General features: G+C 41.6%; 1 protein-coding gene across 1 annotated transcript in view; it reads right to left on the reverse strand.

Annotated features, from left to right (window-relative positions):
* The window catches only part of LOC144790759 (uncharacterized), a 65,821-nt gene that overhangs the window by 1,762 nt on the left and 42,046 nt on the right, over positions 1-22,013 (reverse strand). The window contains exon 3 of the mRNA XM_078665461.1: positions 2,272-2,375. Coding sequence (XP_078521587.1) covers positions 2,272-2,375 — 104 coding nt within the window. The remainder of the gene's footprint in view (positions 1-2,271; positions 2,376-22,013) is intronic.

The raw sequence follows: 22,013 nt of genomic DNA on the forward strand, positions 1-22,013 counted from the left end.
AAAGGCAAGAGGTAAGAGATCCTAGTTTAAACGGGATCACAAGCTCCCACAGTTTGTTATGCTGTCTTGTCACAATTTAAGCAAACAATGAAATAACAAGGCTGTTATCAAGAGGTTTTTTGTGAAAAATGTATACAAATTTTTATTAGTATTACATACAATTTGATTTATCAATGGGTTAAAAACATAGATGAATACACATCTCAATATTTTTGACAGTTAATGCAAAATTTTTATAAAACATAAAACAATACATATAAAACACCTTCTTCAGGACAGATTCTAGGTTTAAAAGAACACAGAATTACCAAACATTGATTATCACATTGTCGTCTTCGTTTACATATTATCACAACTTTCCTCTTATAAATGAAGCTATTTGGTTCACAAGCCCTCTTTCTTTTTAGATGTACACACAGTAGATATAATTCAACATTTATAGTCTGTTACCTCTCCCTTTTTCCCTCGTTCTTTCTGGTCTATAGCTATATAGACAGGCCCCTATGTTGTTTTGTCATATTACTGATTCCAAGGTGTCACTCACCTCGAGCTTAAAAAATTGCTTTTATGAACTCAACGGTAAATTGAAGTTCGTACTGCATCAGGATCCCTTTGGGTATATGGGTCTGTTGGCAATCAGTGCTTCTTTTGAGGATAATAGAAGCTGACTGTAAGGTAAGAGGAAAATAGACAATATATCATCCGCCCCGTTTCTATATGACCTTCCTGTCAGGTGGAAAAACGTATATTACCTTAAATAATAATAAGTGCGACGATACACACTGTCCAGGGGAGCCACTGATTTGAAAGGGAATGGTTCTTCATGGTATTTCTGTAGGTGAGAAGATGGGAAATGTTATTGGGTGGTCTTTTCTATATTATTTTCCCTGTATGTCTATTGTTAAGGTGCAGGACTCACCATTCATAGGTTAGCGAATCTCTGAAAACACAGACCTTCTTCTGCTGCATTCAGTGGCACATAAGGACTCAGGGGTTGACCTCCAGTCTTTATAGAAATTCAAAATCAGTCTGTAAATTTTTTTACATAGGGTATTACCTCCCTGTGTCATGTGGGAATTGACCTACTTAATTGGTCCTTATTATCTATCTTTTTGATATTCTTAGCATTATTAATGAAATTAGTTTACTAGCTTGCTCCTTGGATTTGGGTGGTTACAAAGATAGAAATGTCCTCATTTGTGGTTGCCTCCCTTCGTTGCAGATTACCCTTACTAAGTATATATAATTTTCAACTTATGGTCCTTTCTATAGGTAACTGTCCTGCTCTAACTGATAGTATCAGAGCGGCTAATATGTGGACAGTCTACTATGTGTCTTGATCTCTCCATTCACAGTAGCCATGTGATTTAAAGGACTCTGGGGCATATTATCAAGGGGCTTTATCTCCGCTTTTTTGGCTTTAAAAGCCAAGAAAGCGGAGATAAAATTATCTCCCTATTACCAAGCTGTCGCTAACACCAGTTAGCGACAGCTAATAGGAGATAGTGACCATCTTGGGCCCCGCTTTGCATGTCAGTGATATTTATCACTAATGACATGCAAAGTGGGCGTGCCAAGATGTTAGCTACTGAAAACAGTCGCTAACATCGCTATCTCCTATTACCAACTTTTGGAGATATTCGCGCTAAGCGCGAATATCTCCAAAAGCTAACACTTGCCCAGGAGCAGTTCTTAGCCATGTTATCCAATGGGAGGTGGATAACATGGCTAAGAGCATTTGCTCGATAATGCATGAATATCGCTGACTTTTCAGCGATATTCATGCATTGCTTCCGTTTTTTATCGCATTTGCGATAAACCTTGCTAATAGCAAGGTTTATCTGCGAAAAAAATCGCCGATTTGCGGCGATAATTTTTGTCTCTAAATAGGTTAGAGACAAAAATTATCTCTATTGGTTGGTAATATGCCCCTCTATTCTATGTGATAAATTGTTTCATGCTGCTTTGCTCTATGCCCTTACATCTATACTTAAAGGTTAGATTTGAATGATCTTATACATGATTTTATAAACCTCATCTTGTTATAATCATTCTTGATCGTATGCAGGATAATTATCCCTATCGCGTGTTCTTAATTTAAAGTAGAGAAAACAAAAGGTATCTGTAGCCATGATCGCTTTCCTTTTCACTAATAAAAATAGATATACACTGGATATTGTAGCTATCTATTCTTTAGTTATAGGAATGTCGGCATACCTGCTAGTTCTATTTAAAATATTCAGGCACTCTTGGAGCTTCGTGTTGACTGACCTTGAAGCTGTATACCGGCCTCCCTGCTCCTCACTCGGACAGCGTCGCACGTTTTGTCTTCTTGCTGTAAAACGATACGAATGACATTCCAGCTGTCAACGTATCTTTTATACTAGCGAAGTTCTAATGAGGCTATCTCCCAAGGTTCGCGATTGGTTGGTTCATAGTCAATCCGAAAGCTGTTGCCCAGGTTACATTAACGCATATTTTCTGATAGTGAGTCTGCTTCTGAGGCTTTACGATTGGTTGCTTACTAGCCAATCACAGGCCCGTTGCCGCGGTTACACTAACGCAATTTCTGTTTGTAAAGCTGCACAGGTTGTTCTGATTGTATTTTTTACTGTTTTTATTTTCCCGTATGAATATAGGGAGGTTACAGGATTTGGCAGTTGTGATAATGCCCTATTATCGATTAATCGTGTAGAGATGAAGCCCTGGTTTGCCATCACGAGTAATTCCTAATAGTTAGTCCGTTTTTAAAGCTAAGCGATTGGTTGATTTCTAGCCAATCACAGGCCAGTTGCCACGGTTGCACTGACGCGATTTGTATTTATTTGGCTGCACAAATCGCTCTGCTTACACTATTTTCTCTTTGTGCAATTGTGTGATTACTGTATGTATATGGGGAGATTACAGGAATTGGCGATTGTGAAAATGCCATATTATCGATTAATCGTGTGGTAATGGAAACCTGGTTACGCTGACGGGTAATTCCCAATAATTCGTCCGCGTAAGGCACTTTGCGATTGGTTCATTACTAGCCAATCACATATGTACTTCCATTACAAATTTTATGTAACTTACCTTGGACTCCTCTGACCTTGAGACCATTCACCTCTTCCACTCATGACATGTTGAGCATGGTCATAAATATTTCTTCCCACAGCTGATGTGGAACATTTCAAGGTTTGAAAGCTGTTTTTAATGTTCTCAACATTACGTGAATATGTTGATACATTAATATTTTTTAAGCTTTTTTTTTTTTAACAATTTTTATGTATTGTTTGAGAAAACAACCAAACCATCAGCAGGTACGTCTCACATTTCACAAATTTGACAACATGAGTAATAGTCATCATTGGTAGGAATACAGAGTTTGTAAAGTAGCAGTTCTTCCTCGTAGATCCCACTCCTCCACCCCTGCTCAGCGTAAAGCATGTCTCAGTCATCTCATCTAGTCGTAGAACCTAAAGAATTGTGCCCTTCGTTTATAGGTCTCTGTGTGTTAGGTTGTGTCATGTCCATTTCCTCCTCTACCATCTCTAGATTGTAATAGCTTAATCATGGCTGCCAGACTTTCCTGAGCTTCTCAGGATACCCTCTTACTGTATATTCTGCTTTCTTGGCCTCCTTACTAGCCTGCCATTCTGTCATGGTGGGCAGGTCCGCTCTCCTCCAATATCTAGCTACGTCCCGTTTTGCGACTATGAGTCCTAGATTACTTAGTAAGAGTTTGTATTTGGGGATGTCAATGTCTGTGTGAATGCCTAGGAGGATGTATTTTGAATCCATTGGAGTCTGTGTTTCTAATATATTGTTTAATTCTTTTACTATCCGTGACCAAGATCTATGTATTAAGTGACATTCCCACAGGGTGTGTATATAGGAGCCTCAATCCATTTGACAGTGTAGGCACTCTGGTGTCTCTGCTCTGCCCATCGCGTGGAGTCCCACTTTGTCACAAAACACCCTATGCAAAACTTTGAACTGTATCAGTCGCAGCCTAAGCTTAATCGCCACCTCTCTGGGGTGTATCAATGGCGTTTCCCAGTCAATGTATTCCAGGGTACCTGTGGTTTCTTCCCATTTGCTCCTAAGCGTTACTAGGTTGTCAGGAATATTGCTTATTAGGGTCTTGTATGTCCAGGAGACTGTCTTTGCGAGTATCTCCTCTTATACCAGTCGGCCTTCTAATGGTGCATGTTCGAGAATGTCTATAATTTCGGATTTTTCGCGTTCTCCAAGCATGTTGGAATCTAATGTATTTGTAGTGTTATTCATTTGACAGACTGTATTTGGCCTGGAGATCCACAAAGGTAATCAAGTCTCCTTTCCTTATTATATCTCCGAGCGTCGTGATCCCAATTGTGTCCCATCCTTTAAAACCCCTCAATTTCGCTACCTTCCCACAGTGGTGTGGACCTAGTTAATCTTTTTTCCCATTTCATCTGTCGTTCCGCCCCTTTCCAAGCTTCAATCGCCCTCTGTGTTGCTGGCAGCAAGCCCCGTTTTACAGAGCCCCTGTAGTGAGGCCTGAGCCTGGGTGCACACATTGCTATGTTAGCATAGGCTTATTCGAAAGTTTAAACGCCATTTTACCTTTTGCTGCTTTTCCACACGACACTGCATATAACTGTTGTTGTAACTTAGGCTGCGTGAATTGCTTCACATGAGAAAGGCTTGTATTCGGCATCTCTAAACTTACATCACGACCCTAGCCTGCACAGTGAGTGCTAAAGCCTCCAAGGTTATCATAATAAAGTGGCTGTTGTTCGGGCTGATCGGCTCACGTTTTAGCCATAACATACATGCAGCTGCAGCCAACGTGATTCTGGTGCCTTTAATATTGCACTGTAAGCATGATTTCAGAGAGAAAGAGCTGTTGCAGATCCTGATGTGATTCGTTCCTGCTGATCTTAGAGGTATGGATTCCCACACAAGCTTAAGAGACCTTCTATATTTTATAAAACATAGTTCCTAGCAAGGGAGGGTGATATACTAGGCACTATAATACCTGTGTTCAACCATCATTGTAATATGATTTCTCCTTTTGTGTTTTATGGAGTTGTAACAATGCTGATCATATTAATTCTAATCATATGTCTGCTTACGTTAGCAAAAATACTGCATCTTAGTGCAAGTTGTTAAAATAAATATTTTAACCTTTCCCATGTCTCTTTTTTACTCCTGTTGTGGACTGGTATGAGAGTATAATGAAAGAGGGTTCTTGCTTCCCACCATTCCAGAGTATAACCTAAGGCGCATGTTCTGGGTTGTCTAATCATTGGTTCCTTTGCTATAGGACAAAGAGCTAATGTGACACTGATGCTAGCTGGTTAGGCTTTCTAGGTACTGAGTTTTTTGGTCCACCACAATTCACTGAGGTCCTGGGTCTCTGTGCACAGTTCTGTGTAGGAGCAGAATCCCTACAACACCCCCATATATATAGTGCAAATAAGAGTGTTTTCGGAATTGGAGCCTCTCCAGGGCATATGTAGGGTGATCTCTAGGCACGTGTCCCCATTCATTATTTTACCATTAGATGTACCGCCCTATAATAAGCCTGAATATCCGGGAGTACAATTCCCCCATTATACTGGCTACGCTGCAGTGTTTGTAATGCCACTCGAGGTTGGCCTCCGTTCCATAAGAATGTGCGCACTTCATCACTGATTGTCCTAAAGACCGCATCAGGAAATATGTAATACAGGTTTTGGAGGATATAGAGTAGTATGGGTAGGGTTATAATTTTATATATGGCCGCCCTCCCGAGTAGCGTCAAGGGGAGGCGTCACCATCTGACTACATCCTCGCAAAATTCCGCCAGAACTCGCTTGTTATTATGAGCGAGGTAGTCCACCTCGGTCGTAGAGATATATAGTCTTAAGTATTTGAACACCTCTTCAGCAATGGGAAGGTGTTCCGGTATGGAATGTGTACCTATGGAGCCTCCGACAGGGTACAATGTTGATACATTATTGATTTTGTACTTTATCTCCTCTCATAGGCACATTCTTATTTGTTTATTTGTTTTTGTTGGCATCTTCAGCTTCATATGGAACATTAGAAGATCATGTCAGAGGTTAGTTAGTCAGTAAACTCACCAGATTGACTAACCCGATATCCTGGGTCCAGCGGGAATGATGAACGGACGGCAACATGTTAAGAGTGCATATTTTAGCTTAAGACTAATTGTACTGATCTTAGCATTTTCTTTTGCTGGTTTCGTATTGCCGGAATCGATGTAGACCAGGGATGCTGAATGCTGTCAGCTGGCATGACTGGACAATTGAGACTGAAGTCATTCCAGGAAGCTAGATAGGATTGTGCAAGTAAGTCTGACAGCCAAATAGCTTGCTTCTGCTGCTGCTGAGTTCCCAGTTGCCAAGCAGGATGTGACAGACGGATGTGCCTTTTATAGACTCTGGATCCAAAATGCAAAAAGAACAATTGATGGTCAGAATGCAGAACAATGTCATACGTTCACCCCAGTACAGAGATCTGGGCCTAAATCCATCGGTTTCTTGCTCACCATGCCATTCCACTTTGGACCCAGCCATAGCCAAATCAGACTTGACCATGCACCGAATGGGAATAGTCCAGCCCAAACTGCCAGGCCAGGTCCTCCCTGGACTGGAAACAAGCATCCTAGGACGAGTTTCGGGGTTTCACCCCTCATCAGCCAGGATAGCTTGACTCCAGTAGCATGGAGAGGAGAGGACCCATGTCTGGGCATAACCGGCCCACTCGGGGTGACAAATGCAAAAACAACAGCTGATGGACAGAATGCAGAACAAAGTCATACATTCACCCCAGTACAGAGATCTGGGCCTAAATCCATCTTTTATTTGCTCACCATGCCATTCCAGTTTGAACCCAGCCATATGCAAATCAGTCTTGACCCTGTACCCCATGAGAACAGTCCAGCCCGAACTGCCAAGCCAGGTACTCCCTGGACTGGAAACAAGCATCCTAGGACCGGTTTCGGGCTTTCAGCCCTCATCAGCCAGGATAGCTTGATTCCAGTGGCATGGAGAGCACGGGACTCACGTCTGAGCATACCCGTCCCACTCGAGGTGACAAATGCAAACACTTGATAACTTAAATGCTATGATGTTAGGCCTGGCCACTGTGCATTCTTTGATCTATACATGTGACTACTGAGTTACTGACTGCTCTGGCTGGTCGTGATAATACGCTCTTGTGTTGTGTATGAATACGATGTTTCAGGGGGCTCCAGGTGATCTTGCAGTGATAATTGTGTATCAGGGCAGAACAGAGATGTTATGATGAAATCCGTCTGAATGTGGCTCTAGCTGTTTCTGCTCTCTAGGAATTAACTTTCTCACTCTGAGAACTTCCAATGCATAAAAATGGGCATTTCCTGCTGTTTTGTGCATGTGCTACCAATTGGGCACGGTATTTACTACTTGCGGTAAATAGCACACATAGGACCGAGTGCGCTGGTGTATTCTGACCCATCTGTAAACCCCATGTTTCTGCATGGGTCAGAATTACGAGTTGGGAGCTATTCATGGTATTCAATAGATATTGGATGTGTTAAATACCTCAACCTTCGCTAGATTATGGCAGGTCAAACCTGCTGAAATTTAACAGGAGAAATGCATATGGAATTTATCGTACCATACAGATTGTGGTGCGTAATGCACCAAGATTTACCCTTTATTCCCCGAAAACTCCTAATAGGCACTATGTAGTGCACCCGGTAAATAATGTACCCTGTGGTACCATTATTTATGAGGTGCGAGACAGAACCTTCCCATGAATCAGGGCCATTCGGTATTTAGCATATGCCATAAATACTGATACTGATGTACACTGTAAAAACTGTAATCTCTGTAATTTAACACGTGTTATGAACCAAACTCCGTAGAATTGGTATTTAGCCATTATACAAATTTGGTGGTTTTTACCACCAAACTCAAAATCAATGCCCAAGAGTGCTATATGTTGTGAGCACAAGAAATCCTCATTCAAATGAGCCGGATATTGCGTCATTTTTTTCACCCAGTTTCTACTCTAATTAGTGGGGAATAACATGCTACAACAACTTTTTGTGCGCATGGAATGGTTTTACCCATGCCCCACAGTTTTCCTCTTATTGAAGTTCCTTCAGGTAGTAATGACCAAGGAGAGAGTTGGTTTGTGCTAATCTGGTAACGGGTTCAAAGTGAAAACCAGGCGCCCCAAAAGTTTGTTCTCAGTCCCCGCATTGTCCCCCCTCCCCCACTTCAATTCAGAATGAGACATTTGGTGTAACTTACTAGAATACATCTCAATGGGATAGATGTCACTGGGGCTGCACAAAAAATTGAAATTCTGTTGTTTCAAAATCAAATGATCCAACTTTTTAATTATTGTTCGGAAAAAGTTAAGAATTTTCCGATTTGACCAACATCTAGACAACTCACGTTGACTCCTTCCTATACTTTGATTGCTGTGTCCAGTCATTCTTTGCCATGTATCCTTCCTTACCGGCCAATCCCTTCCTACCCTGCCCCACCTTATGTAAGTCCTCCAATACAGTTTCCTTCTACACTTCCTTGCTTTTGTGAAGCAGTACCTTCTCAGGCTCCCTACTTTATCTTTGTTCCCTTATGTTTCATTCTACACTGTATACATCCTAAGTCTCTATTCAAACTCCTCTTTCCTCCTTCTGTCTACTTCTTTTTCTGCATTCCGTCCATCAATTGTATGTCTTTTACTTCTTCCTACCTTTCCTGTTACTGTTGCTCTTGATTTTACTTTATGCCTATATTTGCCTTTCCATCCTTATCTTCTTGCTTCTTTTGTATCTACCTTTCTGTACAATATCATTCCTATGTAATGGCAGTCCTTCTCTTCCTCCTATTTCTTTGTTGGTCCCCACCTGGTTAACTGCTTGCAGCTTCCCCTCGTCAAACAACATTTTTCACCTTAATGTTGGGTGTAGAAGTGTCTGCAACTTCTTTTTCTGCTTAGGTGTAATTTGGTGTAGCCCTCTATCCCTATTGTTTTGTGTACCATGCATATTGATACCAGTGCTTCATTTGAGCTGGTAGTTGCAGGCGAGGCCCAGCGGCACTCAATTTTGGCACTTATTTTTCCTCATCAGACTTTCGCTCAGAGCAAGAGAGTGAAGAGCAAGAAAGGGGCATAGGAAGAGGAAGAGAAAGAAGGAAAACAGTGATAAAGGGAGAAAGCAGGGATGAAAAAGGACCCGCAAAAGTAAGATATAGGCAAATGTTTACGGATAACAAACAGTATTTTTCTAACAATGTTCCAAAAAAGAGCCACAGTCTTATATATTGTTTTTTTTTATTATTATGACGACGATTTTTAAGGTTAAAGCACTTTATGGAAAATAGAACTCGAACTCGAGTTCACCAGATGTCCAATAAGGATCTATGCTTTTAACTTTTATTAATGATTTTTACTAGGATGTTCTTTGTATGTAAAATATATTGTTTTGGTGTAATGGTTTTAAAAGATCAAACACCTGAATACATTTCTACTTTTCTACTGTGAGTGTCTAGTTATAGAAGAAACAGGCATGACGTGGAATCAAGGCTATGCAGTATTGGCATTCAACACCTCAATATTCGTATCCAACAATCGGCTTCGGAGTAAAACTTTGGTGCCCAGCCACTTATTGTTTTACAAATTAAGCTTTGTTTGATACGCTTAGGTTGAAGGTATTTTAAAGAATGTGTAAAAAAAAAAATACCGCCCTCTGCTACCCTAGTGCCTGGTTAGCAGTTCAAGTTCAGTGAGATGAAAGCGCAGTGGCAAAATATCTTACATTTAAATAGACCCTCATAAACAGCTGTGTGGCACAACTTGACAAGGATACTAGGACAATGCTTGGTACTCATCGTCAACTAACTGCAAAAAGAAATGTTCACAGCAGTCACATGATTGCTTTTATCTTTACCCCAGGCCTGCTTCAGGTCCTCACTTTGCACATAAATTGTTTCAAGCATAGAAGAGTTTGTATCCCTGCATATAACTTCTGTATAATGATAATGATTCTCAAAATAAGAGGGTATTACATTTTCAGTGTGGGTGTGTCACTTATGGCTGCAGAGAATAAATAAAGCATGCAGAATATTGTGCAGTTGTAAAACCTAATGATGAGGATGTAAATAGAATGCGAGGAGTGGGCAATGTTGTTATTACCCTCAATTATATCTGCATCTCCAAACTACATCTAAATGAAGCAGTCTTAAATTGTGTAGTAAATGTAGGAAAGCATTTGCATCATTGCCATTTTCGAAAAGATGTAGGCTAGGAATATGGAATTCCAAATAGCGACGGAACAGAATAGCATTACAACAATATAGATGGATGAAATATCAAAAGGTAATTTTCAATACCTAACTCCACCTATAGGGATCTTGGCAGTGAGGACTTCAAAGATGGAAAATTATTTGGTGGATGAAGAATAAAAGAAAATAGTAACTTCAATTTCACAGTAACCTAACTCTATTCCTGTAGAGTTTTTTGCAATGGAGAAAATCCTCACACACAGGTTTAGGGCAAACAGACAGAGGCCATAGACCCTTAGGTCATAACGCCTGTTACTTACAGTGCTTCCAGCATAAGAGAGTTACAAAGTGCTATATTGAAAACTATGTTATCATTGTTAACCCCTTCCACGCTGGGCTAATTCCAGCGCGGTGCGGGGGGAGGGGCCACGCGCGGCGCCGCGGTACTCATGACGAGTCCAGCTCGTCATGCTGCACAGTGGAGCTGTGCTCATGACGAGCTGGACTCGTCATGACTCCGCCCATTCCCTTAGAACGTCTGCGGGGAATTCGCCACACGTGGGAGGGCCGCGGCAGTTATGAGGAGCGGAGCTTGTCATAAGCATGGAAGGGGCTAACAACTCATAGGCCCAGGTTTACAAAGATGTCCCAGTACGCGGAACAGCACTCCAATTTGCTGCACTGCTTTGCTTGATGGGGAGAGAGCAGGAAAGCACCATACCTACAGATATATGGCACTGTCCTGATCTCTCACTAGTACCGGCACACAATCAGGAAGCTGAGCACAACGCACACACCTTTGCACCATAGTGCCAGGGTGTCTGCGTGAGTCATGCACAGGTTCCTTCACTGGAAGGGTACCCCTTCAGTACAAAACACTATGCTTCGACTAACTTCAAAACTTTTCCTACTTTGTATGTGTGTTGTACAGTGCAGCACCTATGAAAAGTGGGACAAGTTAGGAGAAATAAAAGCATTTCTCCTTTGAACGCCTGTTTCAAAGAGGCGTTATTTTTGAGCCACAAAATAATGTGTACTATTGTTAGTAGATAGGGTTTTGTGTCAAAAATCAAGGATGGTTGCATCCGAACGCTCATGTACCACCCATGGAAAACCCACTTGAAACTGAGTAACCCCCTCTCAGACAGCTTTCAGCGCAAAAATTGAAGAACATTTTTTTTTTGCTGGTTTGCGTCACTTTTGTGACTCAGAGTGCATTTTTGTAAATTTGGTCCATTTTTTAAATTTTTTTATTATATATTTTTATTGGTATTTACAGGTTACACGTTACATCTACTGACAGACATATAATTGCACTTCTTGGTTACATTCTCAGTTTGGCATTCTAGTGGTTATTTACTTATTTTCTGGCACAGGCACAGCGTAGACTGCTCAGATAATTCTAAGAAAATCTAGGCCCCTGTCTTGCTGGACATGCGCTCGGTAATGCAGCTGATTTTTCTAAGGTCGTTCGAGTGGAAATGAAAGAGATAAGTGCCCGCAGCACACAGCGCGCTAGATTTAATCAGGTCAAACATTTATCACCTCTGGGGGGCCTCTGTCTCCAGACAGAGCTGTGGGCGCACGGCTAAACTCGAGGACAGGCGAGGGAGCGAGAAAGAAAATGCAGAAACGGTGTTATCCTAATTGTGTACCACTTGGGCTCGAGCCAAGCACGCTTCCCTAATTGGCTCGGAGGATTAGCAGGGCTCGTGAGCGCATCATTAACTGGAAGACACGACAAAGATGATGAGCCTCATAATTTGCAGATTTCTGTGTAACTTTTTAATCTTCGTGCAATGTGATGAGAGTCTCGTGAGCCCAGGAGACAAATGAACATTTCATGTTGTCCAGACAAATTAGTAAAAAAAAAAAAAAAATGTATTTAAACAGAAAAAAGCCCAGTAGGGAAACACTGTTCAGTTTAAATAAACTTAAATTTTTTCAAGCAACATTTCTAGACAATCCGAGCTTCTAGGCGCCTGGAGATAAAACATGTATACACTTAGCAAATAAATGAAGCAATAGAAATTAAAAGTAACATGCCCGAGCCATGATTGAGGAGGTCGACAGAGCCCCCGATGAGTCTGTTCGGAGGAGGCACCCTTTAAGTTTTAGTTGGATGTAGTCTGGTCCTTACCTGTCTGATTTCTCTTGGTAGAAGGTTCCATTGTTCAGAACCCTCACATTTCAACAACCACCTCCTCCCAAACTTTCAGCGATGCCAGTTTGGGACATGTAGTGTAGATTCTTTGTTCGTTCATCACAGTCTGGGCGACTGATGGTAGGCAAACACATCAGAAAAGCCTAATGTGAGGTTTAGGTCAATTTTTAAATGATAAGACCCGGTCACCATTTTATGAACTTTTTATACCAATGTAATTATTTATTTATTATCTGCACTATGCACTTTCCATCTATGTATTCTTGCCTATGGTCCAGTCCATTCTACTTACGATGTGATTAGCCATTCCATACTATCAGGATTGTGTATTGTTGTATGTTTATTTTTACTTTCTTGTACCCATTGATACTCATTTACAGTGTTGCTTTTACAAAAATATGTAACTTAATTGTGAGGTTATTTTTTTATCCCTTGTATGTATTTTTGATTGTACTTTTGAGGTTATAACGACCGAAATAAAGTTTATAATGATGATGACATCAGAAAAGCAAGCAGCTTCTTGGCTTTCGAAAGGGGAACATCCTTTACAACGCAACTTTTACAACGAAGTACCTTTACGACGCAACCATTACAACGCAACTTTTCCAACGTCTTGCGCTGGGGGGCGCTCTAGGATAGGGAATAGTTTCCAACACCTTCCCTACTATCCACGGGAACTGGAGTTGGAATAGTAAATTAAACTATTCACTATCCAGCGCCCCCCAACGCAAGTCGTTGTAACGACTTGCGTTGTAAAACTTGCTTCGTAAAGGCATGCGTTGTAATAGCATGCGTTGTAACGTCATACATCCTCTTCGAAAGCTTTCCAAACAAGCATTAGACATGGGTGCTGTATGTGTTTTCCGTCTATGAGCCAGCCCAGCTCACTTTCTCCTTGTGTGACATGGTCCTGTTTATAAAGTCCAAAAATAATACATGCACCTCTGTTTTGAATTTTTGGTAGTTTGAAGATTTCCTTTTTTGGGAAGACACTGATAATAGCAACACATTGAGTTGGGTAACAATAAACAGCTGTTGTTGTCTGCTAAGATGGCCCAAGGGATAAACGTGGTCTTTACAAATACATGTTATACTTCGTATGCTATGTTATACATTACTACATTCTAGAAAAGACAACAGCTTGAAGTAATAGTTAAAGAGTAGTCTGCAGATCATAAATGAGAGGAAAGCGGTTTATGAAATGGTGTGGTTGTGGGACGTCACCGTGTAATAAACTCACAAATCCGTCTTCGGTCCAGTCAGGTTCGTTTGCAAAACCTTAACTCAATCCTGGATAGCTATGGCTTCAAGAGATCAGGCTTAAAGGTACAAGTGCAAAGCATTTAAAAGTACTAAAACAGTAGAATAAGAAAGAAACACAACCCAAAGAAAATACAACACCAATTTATAAAAATATCTCTTATTTTTATGAAATTTTAGACACCAAGACAAACAGGATGAAGTGTAGGATTCTGAAAATATAAATTTGAACTCATAAATCAATGCTTTTAATTTAAATCACTAAAACGCATTTTCAACTACTGTGGGTAGCGATTACTTAGAAAATGTGAAAAACATTTACAAAGTTGTGTTTGATTGCTCCCTTCCACTTTGGGCAGCAACTTTGACAGAGAGCAAGACACAAATGTCAGTAATGCTTGGCAGGACAATTAGCTTGCAGTCAAACCAGTCTCCAGGCCAGTTCCAGGCTCTATGGGCGAACTGCAATAGACTTCAGTGGAGTGGTCCTGATGATACAGGATGCAGAAGATGTTGAAAGATGCTGTGAAAGCTGATCCATTGATGGGGGCCTTCCTGTGACCACCCCCTTGTTCTACAAATATGATGGGGCAATTTTGCCCACATGGGTTGATGTCCCTTGAAGTCCGGTTGATGTCCAGAAAAAGCCAGTTGCCACTGGTCTCTGGTTACAGCGAAACCAGCGGTTCCCTTTAACTGATGCTACTGTCCATCTTGGGTGAACAAAGTGCACCCAGGCAACTCTCCCAGGTCCAGCAGAGTCAGGTGCTACTTTTGAGGTTTGAACTTGGTCTCCCAGACTGCATTTTTGGCAGTCAGCAGTAGTCAAGCGATTGCGGCTGCCAACTTGCCAGGGCAGGCTTTGTTCAGCTTTTATGGCCCTGTAGCTGTACCAGGAAGTCAGCCAACAAACCTTTGAAGTTACTCCTTCCATCTGGGACTTGGAGACAATGTGTCCTTGAGCAGGGCACCACTGGAACAGTCCTCTGTTTTGTAGCCCAAGGGTCAGGCGGTGCAGTACAGTCTTTGTGCAGCCTGTCTTTGGAAGGTGCAGAGAACAGCAGGGGAGTCCTTCTGATGTATTTTGTTCAGTCAGACACGATGTCAGGTCTGGGTGTCACTTTTATGCCCACAACTTGCTCTCAGTGGATGCGGTGACTGCTTGCCAATGGGCTACCAGGTCTGCTCCCCACCTGATGACGACTTCCAGCAAAGTGTGGCATCTAGCTATCCCAGAATGCAATATTTTGCCCTCGTCCAAGATGGCAGGACCCTTATTTTGGTGTGTGGGGTTTGGTAGCCCACCCTAATTGTGCGGCTACCTGAGGGATATACACCTATAGGAAAGCTAGTTTGGCAACTGTTTCCCCTGCACTGTCCCCAATGCTAACCTGTCTATCAGAAGAAAAGAGCAGCCTCTCTTGTGTGTTCACCATTTGCCCCTCAAAGACGGCTACCCCATTAAAGCTCACCTTTTCGGCTCACACCCTGTTTGACTTTCCTGCCAGGGAGATGTGACACATCTTCCAATGGGAGCCTTTTGTTTTCGGAGTCGTTCACATCTCCCCACATAAGGGCAAAAGGCTATTTTGTGGCTAGCAACCGTAACCAGTCACTAGAAAACTTTGGGCCACAGAATCTCAACTTTTTAAGGTTGGCATATACTCAAAAGTTACATTAAGTTCAATGTTGGCATCAAGTCGAATTTAATGTAATAATTCTTTTGATACCTTAAAGTACCAACTTTCATAGTCCCATTCAGAGGTTAGCACAGCTTAGTTGTCAGCATGTAACCATGTACTCGCCAATGAGGCTCCTAGCCTTTCTACAGTAAAAACAACAATTTGGGGGATTTACTGTAGGAACATGTAAAACGCATGTTAAAATGTTTAATATATAGCACACTGCCTTGGTGCTAGGTAGCTTGTTTCCTTTCCAGTGTAAGAATTGGCTTTGTAGTTTGGTTTGCCCTGTTCCCATCATGCACTGGGACAGGAACAGACTAATTTGCATACAGCCAGGTTCTGAAACTGGGATGATGCAGTGAGCTAAAAAACGGTGTTGGATCTAGCCCTGATCTCTTGACTGGGTGAGAGTTTTCTGCTTAATTCAGAGACTCTGTCCATCACCACCCCTTGTTGTTAATTATTATATTTTAAACAGCAGTCGAATTAGCTGTGAAAAAATGCTCTACCATTCTTCGCTGGCTGGCTGGGAGACCGGCTTTTGCTTTGTCACACTTGTGGTGGCACAAATAGTGCTGTAGTCCACAAGGGACACTTTAACGTAAATGCCCTGGGTACCCCTGGTACCATAAGCAAGGGACTTACAAATAAATTGACTAATGCCAATTGTGGATAAGCCAAACAGACATATATCTTTTTAAGGGTCAGAGCACATGTACTGAGGCCTGGTCAGCAGGTCCCAGTCCATTACAAATTCATTACACCAGTACCTACTAGTCAAAAGTGGGGTCAAAAGAGTGGGAATGAACCTGCAAAAAGTTATTTCCTCACAGTAATGACCAAACATTGGCCATAGCATACGTATCTTAGTTAAATAAGTTGACTGTGGTGGGGCGAATCAGTGTCAAGTAGGACTTTCGGATCCCATACTACACACACCAGAGCAGGGGCAGGGCTGAGGTCTGGTGGCCACTTAATAGATGGAGACTGTGCAATATCAATAGCAACGTCTTATTACCATTAAGCGAACGTCATTGTTTGGTGGCCAGACTTTTACACATAGAACAGCATGAGCCAGAATTGCCTTTCATCAGTCATTGCAGATGATGATTTGAAGTTGAGCCTCATTCTAAGAGAGTTTGCATATGATGCCCTACTTTTTACTGAGTTGTACCAAGGAAAGCTTAACTAAACAGCAAGGGTGACAGGGCAAAGACCTGTATGAGGGTGAAGTCGTCTAACCCTTCCTGATTTGCAAAGTGAAGTCACACTTTTTAAATCTTTAAATGTAATCTAAGAGCACTGAAGGGATTCTAAGATGGGCTCTCCTTTTTTAGTGCTTAATTCTTTATTTCACTTTTCTGTCAAAATACCTTTGGTTTGACTTTTGTATTCAAATACTAAAAATGAAACAAAATCAACATACAAACTTGCAATTTGAGTGGTGATCAATCCAACACAAATAGCCCCTTGGGTTCACATAATTAGTTTTTCTCTATCTCAGAAAATTAGCAATTGTGCAGTAATATACAAAGTTAGCAGGCATTGCAGTTCATATTTTAACTAATTCTGCAGAAGTGATTTGAATACTACTAAGTAAATCCCACAATGTCTGCTCAATTATTTAGAACTAATTATGAGGAATAATGTTAGAAACGACATTGGCAATCTGATGTCTTTCCAGTAAAGAGACCAAAACACATTTGAAAACATTTTACAGATTTCATACCAGACTTAAACATCTAGGGGCAGATTTACAAGCCCCTTGCGTCATTTGTGTGATGCAATGGCGGCGTAAAAATGCGGCCCATTTACAGTGTGACGCATCTATGGAGATGCATCACGTTGTAAAGCCCTGCGTGACATCATACCTGCGTCAGGTATAATATATGCAGGGTGGGCGTTCCCAGGCAGAAAAGCCCCCTAAAAGTGACGCAATTAAATCTAAAAGATTTCACTGCGCCACTTCTAGGATGCCACTACGTCAAAACCTTACGCATGTTTAAAGCCGGCTTAAGGAGTTACGTAGCACAATGAGAATTGTCCTCAACATGCATTGCTGGAGTTGCGTCGTGCTTGCGCAGTGACTCCAGCAATCCATGACTTTTGCGCCAGCAGATGCGTCAGAATTTCTGGCACATCTGTCAATCCTTGTGCCATGGTGCGCCGCATTGTAAATATGCAAAAAGAACAATTGATGGACAGAATGCAGAACAATGTCATACATTCACCCCAGTACAGAGATCTGGACCTAAATCCAGTGTTTTTTTGCTCACCATGCCATTCCAGTTTGGAACTAGCCATATGCAAATTAGTCTTGACCCTGCGCCCAATGGGAAAGTCCAGCCCGAACTGCCAGGCCAGAACGATGGATTTAACCCAGATCTCTTGACTGGGAGTGAATGTATGATTTATTCAGCATTCCATCCATCATTTGTTTGCGTAGCACTTTTCACACTAAGTGGAATGGGTATGCCCAGATGTGGGTCCCATGCTCACTGTGCCACTGGATTCAAGCTAGCCTGGCTGATGAAGGGTAATACCCAGAAACCGGTCCCAGGATGCTTGCTCCGGTCCAGAGAGGACCTGGCTTGGCAGTTCGGTCTGGACTGTTCAAATGAGGCACAGGGTCAAGACTGATTTGCATATGGCTGGGTCTAAACTGGGGTGGCATGGTGAGCAAAAGAACGATGGATTTAGCCCAGGTCTCTTGACTCTGGGTGAATGTATGATTTATTCAACATTCCATCCATCATTTGTTTGCGTATTGTAAATATGGCGCGTCCATGGTGGCGCAAGGGTTTCTCAGGGTGGCGTAGGGAAAGTGACGCATCTCTACACATGCGTCACTTTCTTGTAAAACTGCCCCCTACTATAATCTTTGTGAGAAATGATCATTTTAAGCTATAAAACTGTGTTCCTGGGTTTGATCCTTGTTGAATTTCCCAATACGCCTAATAGACCTCGCACTCTAAAAGTTATTAATAAACTAACTTTTTCAGTCTTAGCCAGGTTGGGACATTTATTTTCAAATAGAGATTTCAAGCAGCCAAATACTCTTTGTGAAAATCTGGGGAAAATAGGGAATTATGGGGGAAATCAGTGATCCAAATACAGATGCCCTCAGTAATTTTTCATTTTAAGGGGGCCCTCAGGGTCCCACTTGCAATGACCCAGGTGTTCTCCACCCCAAACTTGCCAATACCACCAACATCTGTACTCAGAGGGTGGGAAAAATCCAGGCCATTTTTCGGGTCACTCATAATCAGGTGTTCTTCATGTAAGTGGCTACTTGCTTGTAGCTTAAGAGATTCTCAGCAAAATAGTATTCAGTATAGCTTACTAAGGACTCACTGTGCCCCTGTGATGGTGCAACATAGCAAAGCACCAGGCACTTTATTCTGTTTTGCACATTTTATACTCCTGAGAGAAGGCAATTGCTTCGGCCATTACTTTTAGCAGAGATAATCAGGGATCATGAGACCGCTCTGGCTTAATTATTATCCCTAGAAAACATTGATAATATATATATGTCGTTCTCAACTATGTTTTAACTGTACTTAGGATACGTAGCAAATACTAAACATGTATCATGTTCATTTTCTTTTTTAATGAAAGCAATATGTATTTATTTATGAATTGTATATGGAAATTAAAGTAAATGAACTAGTTAGTGCACACTTTATGGTTCAAATAGAGCTGAATAAAGTATTTTTGACAGTTTCTCAGATTTTGCAGTTTGAGAAGTAAGGCATATGTATGTTTATATTTTTGCAAAAATAAAGTTCTTTCTATCTCATTTCAGAAATACTTCACCCCAAAACAACTTTCAGATAATCTATTGAAATGCCAGTAAGTCTGGCTCATACTTAAAGAGAAAGAAAGAGGCAGAGAGAGAGAAAGTAGAGCGGGGGAGAGAGACAGTGTCATATTGGTGAGTTTGTGTGAGTGGTATTATGGATTGGCGAGTGGGTGAATGCAAGAATGACTATGGATGCATAAATAGGTACTTCATTCATACAGTCACTCAGTCATCCGACCATGCACTTGGTCATGTATCCTTGCCTTTATGCATCCATTCGTCTACCAATTGTATCATTGTTGTATTCACCCAATTTCCCATCCAGAATGCCACTGACACGACCTCACCAATGAGGAGCCTCTTTCTATTATAAGTCAGACCTATATGTTTTGCCACTGCTTGTTTCGTTTGCTCCCCTCGCATCTACCTTTTTACTTTTTCTCTCTTCTTCAAGGGTACTGGCACATGGAGACAACTAAATGACAGTATTAAGGTTTATACATTTAAAAAAAAAAAATCTTTTGTGATTCAAGCTTTTGCGCTGCAGGCTTTTGTGAAATTAAATGACTAAATAATATTAATTGTCATTTAGAAAATGAAACATATTTATCATAAGCAATTAAAATATGTGAGCAAAAAAGGTGTACCTGGGGAAAAATAAAAAAAAATACATAAAATATTGTCAAAATAAAAGTATTAAATAGGTGGGAAAGTATATAAAGCACCAACAAAAACAGCACGTGAAACATAGGATTTTTGTAAAAAAATAAAAAGAAGATTCATTGCTAAGAACACGGTTATAATTTGAAAACTTCTGCAATCGTTTAGTGTGATACTTTATGGTTTGAAATGGGGCAGATTGTTTTATGCACAGTTGTACCATTACCATACATATTGTGAAGTGTGGTAGTAATGCACCCGGTACCAAACTGGGCCATCAAGAGTTTCCAGAAGCAAAGGTTTGGTGGAAACTAATGGCAATACAACACGTGTAAAATGCAATAGCTGTGCTATTGAATGTTTGCATATTTATTTGAACCAAATTCCTGGCCCAGTTTCAACGCTGAGTTGTAATGTTACTATTTCTGCAGGGTAGGACCTCCATATGTTACAGGAACATTAACTCCTGCCCTGCTGGTGACGGAACCGCTCCATCATCAGACATGGCCGCGCTGTGCTGATGACGGAGCGGTTCCGTCACGGCCCGCTCGGAGCACCTGCGTGGCAGCAATTCCGCACCTGCGCTGAACGTTCATAAGAGCGGGCAAGGTCGTGATGGAACTGCTCAGTCATAAGCACAGCGCAACCGCGTCTCGTGACGGAGCGGTTCCGTCACGAGTACGCGAGTGCCGTGCGGCCGCCCCACCCCCTTAGCGCTGCTGCGGAATTGCCGCCGCAGCGTAGGGGTTAAATGAACTACTAATTGTGTAAGTAGTAAATAAAAACAACAGCAATCGCTTGGGATTTCGTGTATTAGAAAGATGGTAAATAGCTTGAATAATACACAGAAGAGTTAGCACATGGGTAGCAATAGTGGAATCTCATTTTCAACAAGCCAGGTGCTAGATTTATCACGGTTTTGTGTTGCCCTTGTGCCACGCAAGGATACAGGAGGACAACGTACAACCTAGGTGAGATTTATCAAGCCAAGCAAAGCCACCTTGCGTGGCCCTGCATGGCTTGATACGTTTGAGTAACGTCAGTGCAAAATGCTGCTTTGCATTACTCTTCCCCAGGGAGGCGTTCCATGGGTGGATCGTGTGTGTTCTTTGGCACATTCCCAGATTTACCATTACTGGTAGACCTGGTAATGCGTCAAAAAGCTACGCCTCCCTAGTTGAGGAATAATGACGAAAAATATCTTTATTTCTCCTCGTGTTTTCCTCTTTCTGTGTGTGCTGCATTTTGCAGCACGTATCAAAGGCGGAAAATGCTTCTCAGAATTGGTTTTGTGTAGAAAGGTGTCTCTCATGGCCGAAAACTACCCCGCCTACAAAGCAGGTAACCTTACACCATGACGCAAGGGTACCTGCGTTGGTACTAGGCAGTCAAAAGAGCACCAGCGCTAGTAAAGGACAGGAATGTGCCTTATAATGTTAAGTATGGCACATTTGTGCCCTTTCCCTCTCACACAGCACTGCAAGGTGGCTTGCTGCATTGCGCTGCCTGAAAAAATAATAAATATAGGCCTGGGACTCTTAGGTTGCTGTTGGTTTCACTTTCTGTTTGTGAGGTTGCATACGCTGCTAGCACACGCCCACTAGGGTAACATGCAATGCTGCTTCTAATGCTGTGTTTTATTATGGATGTGAGGTAGCATAGGGTGTAATGAAGTGGTAGCACAGAGTGTACGATTGTGGGACTGCAGAGTGCAATTGGCAGGGAAATCAGTACCACAAGGTGGTGGGAGAATAGTGTTCAACGGGATGAGAGCACAATGTGCAAGTAAGGGGAGAGCACAAGGATCAAGTGGGATGCCAGAGGTCAGAGATGGATGCAAGCTTCCTTGAAACACAGAACAAGTACAGAACAGCATTCTGTTTCCCCATTCCCCCAACAGAAAAAGAACAGGCGCAACACATGCGTCAGTAGGGCAGGTATATACTATATGTGTGTGAATATCTTTATTCGGTAAAAAAATTGATCACCATAAAAGACAACAAATACATTTTTAAAATACATTTCATCAGTTAAAAATAGCAAGAACAAGGGATAACCATGATTAAATATAACAGGGCACAGTCAACAATTGATTAAGACCACAGGCGATAATACTCAGGAAACTCTAAATAGAAGGTTTCAGTTAACTCCACTCCAGTTAGTTAGTGGCCTGGCATTCATTC

Source organism: Lissotriton helveticus, chromosome 11 (assembly GCF_964261635.1).
Source record: "Lissotriton helveticus chromosome 11, aLisHel1.1, whole genome shotgun sequence".
Classification (NCBI taxonomy): domain Eukaryota; kingdom Metazoa; phylum Chordata; class Amphibia; order Caudata; family Salamandridae; genus Lissotriton; species Lissotriton helveticus.